The sequence below is a fragment of the Macrobrachium rosenbergii genome, chromosome 9, assembly GCF_040412425.1.
Source record: "Macrobrachium rosenbergii isolate ZJJX-2024 chromosome 9, ASM4041242v1, whole genome shotgun sequence".
NCBI lineage: Eukaryota > Metazoa > Arthropoda > Malacostraca > Decapoda > Palaemonidae > Macrobrachium > Macrobrachium rosenbergii.
In genome coordinates, this window is record NC_089749.1 from 49,937,912 (window position 1) to 49,948,607 (window position 10,696).

Sequence of the window (10,696 nt, forward strand, 5' to 3'; positions counted from 1 at the left end):
ATAGATATATATATATATATATATATATATATATATATATATATATATATATATATATATATATATATATATAAAGAGAGAGAGAGAGAGAGAGAGAGAGAGAGAGAGAGAGAGAGAGAGAGATATATATACATATATATATAGATATACCCTAGATATATAGATATATGTATATATGTATATATATATATATATATATATATATATATATATATATATATATATATATATATATATATATATATATATATATATATATATATATGATTAAAATAACCCCAAAAATCAACCAAACAAGCCATAAATTTTGGCTGACAAAAACATCTGCCCTGATAACTAGTATATGTGTAAAATGAGACTGGAGTCAAGTAGTGTTTGTATGGAATACACTGAGGTACAAGAACTCCTTTGGGAGAATGAGAAAGTGTGATTAACCTGTTGATTTATAATAAAGGAATATTTATATTCCATACAAATACTCTTGTAGAAACAATATTAAGACCTGGAAACCAAATACTGTACTTCAGCTGAACTTGTTACGTCAGCTGAAACAAGTTCAGCATTCATCAATAACAAGTGCCTTCACATTTATCAGTGATGAGAGCTGAACTGGTTTCAAGTGAAGTATTTGGTTTCCAGGTCTTAGTATTGTTTTTGCAGGCATTTAAATGGCTTATGTGTGTACAATTAATCCTTCATGTGGATTAATTGTATATTATTTCTTTTTCCATGAAGATTACAAGTTACAACCTATGTAAATATATTAATTTATTGCATTTTCTGAATATTTACCTATACAGTGTTATCCATAAAGTTTATGAAGTGTTATCACGGGTTGAAAATAGCGATGAATTCTAATACACTACAGCATAATGAAAAACATGAACATGTAAATATTCTTTCCAATTTCTCTAAATAATAATACCTCCTTAATGGGAGCTTGCTCTACTATGACTGCATTTGCAGTAAGCTACTTAAAACTCCATTAATACAATTGCACTTCAGAGTAGAATGTGCATAAATAAAGTCATGCTTAGAATTATCTGTCGTTAAGCCTTAAGATTTATTTGCTACATTTAGGTCATAAATGGTCTGGCAGAGACCATTTACAAGCTCAGATGAATTACAATACAATATTTACCAAACTTCTTGGCATTAAAATGACCCTATATTAGGTAACTCTTGATAGGCCTTTATTACATGTTTTTCTTCCTCTTTAAATAATGCAAACACTTAGTGTTACTTTGATTAGGATTTACCTTCTTTTACTTGCCAGTGGATCTGCACCCGCTTAAGTCGATTCTATTAAAAACAATATGCTTGACAGCATCAGTTTTAAAGGAAAACAAAATATCTGATGATGTTCTTGTTGGCAAGGTGAGATGTGATCTATTAAGCCATTTTTCATTAACTGATTACCAGGCAATGATCCTCCTTCCTTTACAATTAAAAGAGAAGAATTTCGTGATTATTTTTTGTTGAGTGTCCATCCCGTCAGTAAATAAACAAGGATAACTGGGAGATCTCATTCTAATACTTGCAGAAGCCTCTTTCACTATTAGTTTAAAAATCAAACATATTACTTCCATGAGGTTTTTTATTCTATTCTACAAACAATTATGACCCTATGAATTAGTGAATGCCCTTGAAAATGTTGGTGCAGTCCCGGATACAGAGGTAAAATGGTTCTCTGATTTTTCTGAAATCCTTAGAATACTTTTTAAAGAGATATTATGCTTTTCAGTTTTCCATCATTTAAGGACATGGGCCCCTGTCCATTTGTTGTGAGAAATCTTTCAAAATAAGAACAGAATCTGAATCATTAATAAATCTGCTAGGATTAAGTATGTAAAAATGGTTCAGATATTTTTTTTGTCTATAAGTGAACATCTATGAAAATATGCACCAAATGCTTTTTCTATTCTCTTGCAAATCTTGCCTAAAACATAATTATGTATGTGCTTCACAGTCAATCCATCAGTCAGTCATGAATGGTGATGTTTTCTGCAAACCACTCATATGTTTATCTACTCTACAAGCTAGATGCTGTGGCATGTTGGTTACATATTCACTTAATCTTCATATCTCCATAGTCAGACAGACCCCTTTTGCACATCTTATAGTGACATTACCTGAACTGAGAGATAACCCAAATTGAGGATTGGTCGTTGTCCCATTTTGAGCCAAGGTATACTCGCAGGTTCCTTGATAGTCATAATTATGTCCATCAAACGTACTCAGGTGAGGATCGCCAACGGCAGAACATTCACCACCTGAAATTGGAACAAACTCAAAAAATAAACGTTTAATATACACTTTACACATAAAACTGTTATACTGTATAGACATCCATGGATATGGATGGAAATATACGGATGCATATGCTAACACAACATTATAGAACTCTCCTAATGCATATGAGGAGAAAAAATGGACTGTAACAATCAAGACAAATAATGTCAGTTGAATTATATTATGAATAGCTCATGAGAATGTCTCACATGAAATATGAAAATTTGGAGAATAAGATTTTTTGATGTACGTCGTAAAATAATTTTCAAGAGTACCGAACAATTTTAAAACAGACAAAAAAATACAAGCAATATGAAGTCACATAAAAACTTTTGAAGTGACTCCAAAAATTCTTTCATCAGAAAATTTAACCCGTTGGCATGCTACAATGTTGAATTTTACAATCGAGAAGGTTTTGGCTTCGAATTTCACTTTTCTAGCCAGCAATTTTCTACTCATTTTTTTTTTTTTTTTTTTTTGCTATTTGAACAATTCCATCAATTATCCTCCTGAGCTACAAGAAGAGAGTTACATGTGCTTTACTGAAACAATACTGCATCCGTTTATGAAAGAAATCCTCTTGATTTTCTTATTGCTTGTAAGTTTAAGAAGGGGTGCTGCTAATCAACTGTGATTCCCGTTGTTATTTGAATCCTAACAACCTCAAGGAACACATTAAAAACACTTTTACCTGCACTGTTCAATTGTTAACAAAATATTTACCAACTAAAAATGACATTTCCCTGCATAAACATGGTGGTGTCCCATTCAGCACTTCCCAATAAAAGTATACAGTATGTGCTTGATGTACTTATTGTAATGATATTTATTGTAATAATAAAAAATCTCAAGCAGATTTTAAGTATTCATGTACATTATGAACTGTATTATTTTCGAGAACTATTATAATTCTAAGTGAACACTGTATTAGTTTTCACTGAAGAAAGGAAAATGAGTCATGTTTAATTAGAAGCAAACAAGCACGCATCTGTGTAAGTTATTTTCCATAATGTTTTTGTAATAAGATACAAATTCCTTTTTACACAATAATGTAGCCTATATCTCAAGTACATTACAAGAACAAGTCGATTATTTTACTGCAAATAACAAACCAAACACTTACATTCCAAATCTATATTCCCTTTTTGTATCCACACTCCAAATGCGCAGTACACCTGAAAACATCCTGGAATTCTCGCCTTGTGATTGTAAAGAGTCCCATTAAAATAGCATCCTGTAACAAAGGGTAACATCAAGCGGTGTACCCTGAAGTTGCTTTTATATAAATCAGTCAAACTTTATCCTTTCAATTCAATCCTAACATATGTAACACAATTACAGCATGTTGTTAAGGCATCACCAACTCACCTGGTGGAATGTGGCCTGTAAACAGTCAGAAAAAGCAAATTAAACTTTTATCAATTCATTACATCTATAGTTTTCAATATTCCATCTACAGATAAGAAAATATCAAAGCATACTCAACACTTCACAAAGCTCTCAAGCCTGTAAAGACTAAATTCACAACTTGCTTGCAACCAAGTCTCATGTTATTTTACTGTATACTCATAATTCAGTACTGCATATGTCCTTATATTCTGCAGCTACCAAGTATTTTGACATTTTTGATCACGAATTTATATGTCAGCTTCACACAAAGCCAGTTAATTATCATAACACACCTAAACACAAGCTCGGCATAAAAATAAAGGATCTAGCTGGAAATATAATTATAATTACAATATTCCTCCTTCACTTGAGATGAAAGATGCTTTGCTATAAAACAGATGACCTTGTAGCATGAAATGAAAGGCCTTTTATTTCGAGCAAAGGAGGTAAAAATTCGTCAGTGTAAGTAATAGAGTCAGACGAAGTGTTTTCACCTTACAAATGAGTGTAACTTCATAACAGTAACACTTGAAAAGCAAGAGCTGATTTTTAGATGCCTTTTAACTGATAATGAATACTGCATGAGTGAAATGAAGAACAGCAATAACTATATTCAAATACTGGTCAGGGAAATATCCAAACCAGGTAATTTACTTACAGTCAGGTATTACAACACCAGTAAGGACCCAGTTGTTTCGAGAGGCACATACTACTTCTTGACAGTCACCCTTCCGGGATCTTGTTTCATTCAATTTATACCAGATTTTAAAATAGTTTTGATACGAATCATAGTAATCATATAGATCATTAAAACTGTCTTGGAAATCAGTGTCAGGATCAGGATTCCAACAGCCTGGAAAAATAACTTTATGTCAGGTTTCAATTATATGAAAAGGTAAAAGTAAAATAATGTATCAAAAAAGGGTTTATTAATATTCAGATGAAAGTTAGACAAAATATCGTAGTGGAAAGTCAAGTGAAAGTATCAATGCTGTGATCTCAGCCCAGCTGAGCCAGATAGTCTTAATATTCTTATGCAGGAACCAAATGAAGAGTGAAGAGTTAATTTTTTTTTCTCTGACCTTTCTAACCCCTCCTTACTTCTCTTTCTACCTCTTAAAAATGCCTTCTATTTAGGTAATCATATAAACATAAGGTATACATAAGAACCTCACATTTTGGATCTCTATAGCTCGTTTCCAACCAGTGTCCATTTAAACATACGTAGCCCATGCAATCATACTTGTAAATTGGTTGGCCATGATGGTACCATGTCATGTTGTATTCACAACCTGAAAGGGCAACTATTGGGTGAATTATGAAGACTATGAAGCTGCAGATCAGCGGTCCCCTCTTCTATAACCATTAATTTACAAAACCACTAAGCTGCTTAGTGAGATCTGAACACCAATAAAGGTAAAAATCATTGACAAAAAATGCATCATGACATCTTCAGAAATGGTCAGGTACTTACAGTCTCCCTGGATTTCTTCAGTGATGTTTAAGGTGTCTCGACCAGTGCACACAAGCCTTTGGCATCTTGAATTGTAGATTGAGTTATTGAGGGATGCATAGTAACTGTAAGTGCTATACTCATTAGACCATTGATAGTTGTTAAACCACCAGCGGAACTGATACCAAATCACTTGATCTCGTAAGGAAGAATACACATTCACACCATAAATATTCCAAGCACTGCAGCCTATAAAATTAAAAGACTGAATTAGATTAATAACCATGCTTATATATATATATATATATATATATATATATATATATATATATATATATATATATATATATATTTATATATTAGTCCCAACCCCAACCACCCTGTTGTCTTCTACACAATTGTTTGTGGAATATTCTGGTGTTTTACAGGCTTGTTGTCATTGTTTTAAAAGTTTTCTTTCTGCCTCCTCACTTCCACTGCTCAGGTGGGTTCTTGTGTGTAATTATAAATTGAATCTATGCTTTTGTAATCTAGTTCGTTTTATTCATTGCTATGCTTTGGTGTTTGGAATATTATATATATGAATATTGCATATATATCATATATATGTGTTAGTGTAAAGTTAAATTATTAGTGTCTATAATTATTTCAGCCCTAAAAATGCGACTGGAAAATAAGTCGTGAAACGTGGGCCAACAAACTGTCTTATACAGGATGTCTGTCCCTTTGCTTTGACTTTTGAGCTACCAGGCAACAGGTCCTCTTCAATATATATATATATATATATATATATATATATATATATATATATATATATATATATATATATATATATATACACACACACACATACACAACACGTATGCTGATGGACAATTGAGACCATCTTTTTAGTTCACATTTATTTCCTGACGTTTCATAATTTGTCATATATAATTGTATCTTCAAGGGCTCTAAAATAGATAAAAACACATAATTAGCATAAAACTCAAACAAATTGTTTACACTTGAAGTTACACATTCTTTTAAAAATCAAGATATATTAAAATTCACAAAGTACGATGTTGTATGGACCAACCTTCCGGAAGACCAGAGTAAAAGAATAATACTCGTAAGTGGAAGGAATCTTAGAAAATAGAACAAAAGAATATGCACCTGAAGACAAGAAGTGGGAAGTGGCTGTTGACTGCGTGTTTAATGGGTGAACCAGTTGTTTGATCAATGACTCTAAATTGGGTAATTCTTGGGTGCTGGGTGTTTGCCCCATGATTTTAAAATCTTAATTTTCAATACATTTCTTGCAGCTTTTAGCGGGAGTTCTTATATTGGAATGTTCTGGGTTCGTGAGTCTGCTGCCTGTACGGAAACTGACCCTTCTATGACAGTCGATGTGCACCTTGAGGAGCCTCCGTGTGGATCCCACATAAGTCGCCGAGTTACACCTGGGGCAAGTATATTTATACACCACACAAGAGGACATGAAAGGGCACAGACGATCCTTGAACTGAAAGAGAGAGTGGGTGGTCAAGGGATTTTTCGGAATCAGAATAGCTTTTACAGCAGGAAACTGTTTTTGTATTACCCAAGTAAATTTTCTTTTAGAAGAACTATCACAGACATAGGGAAAGCTGGCATAAATCTCCAGTTTTGGTACAGTTGGATATTTTCCTGGCGAGGAAAAGAAATTGTTTAGCAATTTTCGGCAAATCTTACTGACAAAATCAGCAGGAAAACAGTTGCTTTTAAAATAATTTGCTAAGAATATATATTTCCCGTGAAACAAGTCCCAGTTAGAAATGAGTCGGAAAGCTCTGTGGAATAATGTATAAACAGAATTAAGTTTAAAATTTAAGTAGCATGAGCTATAGAAATTCGATCCCAATACGGCAAAAGTTTGTTTTCTAAAAACAGTAGCATTAAAAGCATCATTTTGCCTTGTAACAATGACGTCAAGGAAGGAAAGCTAATGGTTGGACTCCCTCTCGAGCGTAAACCTGATGTTGGAGTATTGGGCATTGGCGAATCTGAGGAAGGAGTCGCCATGATGATCCTGTTTGAAGAGCAGGAAAATATCATCAACAAACCTGGTGCAGTATAAAATAAAGGGCGGAAACCTAAGGGACAATTGTCTAACATACGCTCCTCCAGGGAGCACATGAAGATGTTGGGGAAGGTGGGTCCAAGAGGTGAACCCATAGCCATGCCCTCAATTTTTTTAAATGACTTACCATTAAAAACAAAGGTCGTGTCCAGCATAAAGTTTTAAAAGTTGAGCAGTTAAAATTCTAAAAACCGAGTTAGGCTCGGGAAATAGCTTCTCAAGGATTATCTCTATTATAGTCTCAGCAACTGGAACATTTGTAAACAAGGACTCTATGTCAAAACTGGTCATTACTAGATCAGAGTCTTGAATAAGAACTTTTTCTTTAAATTCCTAAGAGTTTTTTAAAGGTATAGCTGTTAGTGATAAGTGGTTCAAGAAGGGGTACGAGGAATTTTGCCAGTTTATAATTTGTTTGTAATGACCAGTTTTGATGTAGAATTCTTGTTAACAAATGTTGCAGTTGCTGAGACTATAATAGAGATAATCCTTGATAAGCTATTTCCCGAGCCTAACTCAGTTTTTAGAAATTTTAACTGCTCAACTTTTACAACCTTCTTAGACCTGGCCGTGCTGGACATGGCCTTTGTTTTTAAGGGTAAGTTATTTAAACAAATTGAGGGCATGGCTATGGGTTCACCCCTTGGACCCACCTTCCCCAACATCTTCATGTGCTCCCTGGAGGAGCGCATGTTAGACAATGTCCCTTAAGTTTCCGCCCTCTATTTCATACCAGGTTTGTTGATGATACTTTCCAGCTCCTCAAACAGGATCATCATGCCGACTCCTTCCTCGAATTCGCCAATGCCCAATACTCCAACATCAGGTTTACGCTCGAGGGGAGTCCAACCATCAGCTTTCTTTCCTTGACATCCTTGTTACAAGGACTACTGCTTTTAGAAAACGAACTTTTACCGGATTGGGATCGAATTTCTATAGCTCATGCTAAATAAATTTTAAACTTACTTCTGTTTATACATTATTCCACAGAGCTTTGCGACTCACTTCTAACTGGGACGTGTTTCACAGGGAATATATATTCTTAGCAAATTATTTTAAAAACAACTGTTTTCCTGCTGATTTTGTCAGTAAGATTTGCTGAAAATTGCTAAACAATTTCTTTTCCTCGCCAGGAAAATATCCAACTGTACCAAAACTGCGATTTTATGCCAGCTTTCCCTACGTCTGTGATAGTTCTTTTAAAAGAAAATTTACTTGGGTAATACAAAAACATTTTCCTGCTGTAAAAGTTATTCTGATTCCGAAAAATCCCTTGGCCACCCACTCTCTGTTTCAGTTCAAGGATCGTCTGTGCCCTTTCATGTCCTCTTGTGTGGTATATAAATATACTTGGCCCAGGTGTATCTCAGTGACTTACGTGGGATCCACACGGAGGCTCCTTAAGGTACACATCGACTGTCACAGAGGGGTCAGTTTCCATACAGGCAACAGGCTCATGAACCCAGAACGTTCCAATTTAAGAACTCACGCTAAAAGCTCCAAAACATAAATTGAAAATAATGATTTTAAAAGCATCAGGCAAACACCCACCACCCAGGAATTACCCATTTTAGAGTCCTTATTGATCAAACAACTGGTTCACCCATTAAACACGCAGTCAACAGCCATTCCCCTTTTCTTGTCTTGAGGTGTATTTTATTTTTTTTATTTTTTAAGATTCCTTCCACTTGTGTTTCTTTTACTCTGGTGGAAGGTTGGTCCATACAATATCTTACTTTGAGAATTTTAATATATCTTGATTTTTAAAAGAATGTGCGATTTGAAGTGTAAACAAATTGTTTGAGTTTTATGCTAATTATGTGTTGTTTTTATCTATCCTAGAGCCCTTGAAGATGTACAGTAATTATATATGAAAAATTACGAAACATCGGAAAATAAATATGAACAAGAAAGGTGATCTTAATTGTCCATCAGCATATGAGTCGTATATAATGGCTATGCCACTCCACATGAGTTATATATGTATGTATATATATATATATATATATATATATATATATATATATATATATATATATATATATATATATATATATATATATATATATATATATTATATATATATATATATCTATACATAATATATATATATATATATATATATATATATATATATATATATATAATATATATATATATATATATATATAGATATATAACTATTTATATATATATATCTATACATAATATATATATTTATATATATATATATATATATATATAATATATATATTATATATAATATAATATATATTATACATATATATATATATATATATATATATATATATATATATATATATATATATATATATATATATATATATATATATATATATGAATGGATGGATGGATGTATGTGTGTATGTACAGTATGTATGTTTGTATGTTCCGGCATAACCCTGAAACGCATTGAGCATTTTCAACCAAACTTGATATACATATGACTTACTATCTGGAAAAGAATATTGTGGGACTAAGACATCACTAGTAACCAAGGGCACCAAAGGGGGTAGGGGTGGGAAGGGCTTCCCTGAAATAGGGCTGGTTCTGCTCGTAAGCTTAGTAACTAAATAGACTCTATGGGTTTATCATACCTCATTTCAGTATACATATGACTTCATATCTGGAAAAGAATACTGTGGGGGTAAGATATAACTGGCACCAAAGGGGGTGGGGGTGGGAAGGTGGTGACATGTAAAAATAACAGAAAACGACAGATAATAGTGTCTAATTCATAGTTTTTGAGGTCGCTGGGATGAATAGTGACACTCCCGATACCCTCTAAGTCCAAGTTCAGCCCTGATAGGAAGGGTGGGTGAGAAGGGATGAAATATAAAATGTCAAAAATTTTGGGCAATGTAATTAGAAAGGGAGAGGGTGAAACAGTTTTTATCCCACAGATACCACTCATTCTGATTGATCTCCCTTTTAACTTTGAGATTGCAATTTCCAGTGAGACTTGCATTCTCAATCATGATCAAGAAGGCATAGGGACGGTTTATTAAGTACTGTGGAGTGGAATTGAGATCGTCATGTTTTTCCCATGGGCAACTTTAGGTTGCTTGCTTAAGGGTGGGTTCAGCCAAGAATTTATTTATTCTTGATTCTGATGGTGAAACTAAAAATGTTGTTCACAAGTTTTGTGTTAAAGTAGTATTATAGTGAATTTATGAAAGATTTTACTTTATAATTTGTATACTGTATTTATATTTTTAAAAACCTAAAAACAAAAATTCTTTGATACTACACTATAGATAGATTTGATTCCTTTTTCTGTCTAATGGAAGGTCGGGATAAATAAATATCCAGGTGTGTTCTGCACTTTGAGTTTTTACTGTGCAACACTGGGTACATCACCTAGTGTGTATATATATATGCTATATATATATATATATATATATATATATATATATATATATATATATATATATATATAT

The 10,696-nt window shown here is 33.0% G+C and overlaps 1 protein-coding gene across 1 annotated transcript in view; it reads right to left on the reverse strand.

Annotated features, from left to right (window-relative positions):
• Positions 1-4,168: 4,168 nt before the first annotated feature.
• LOC136841778 (uncharacterized) overlaps positions 4,169-10,696 on the reverse strand; it is a 100,720-nt gene continuing 94,192 nt past the window's right edge. The window contains exons 28-30 of the mRNA XM_067109064.1: positions 5,156-5,383; positions 4,857-4,973; positions 4,169-4,534 (exon numbers count right to left, since the gene is read on the reverse strand). Coding sequence (XP_066965165.1) covers positions 4,332-4,534; positions 4,857-4,973; positions 5,156-5,383 — 548 coding nt within the window. The 3' untranslated portion in view covers positions 4,169-4,331. The remainder of the gene's footprint in view (positions 4,535-4,856; positions 4,974-5,155; positions 5,384-10,696) is intronic.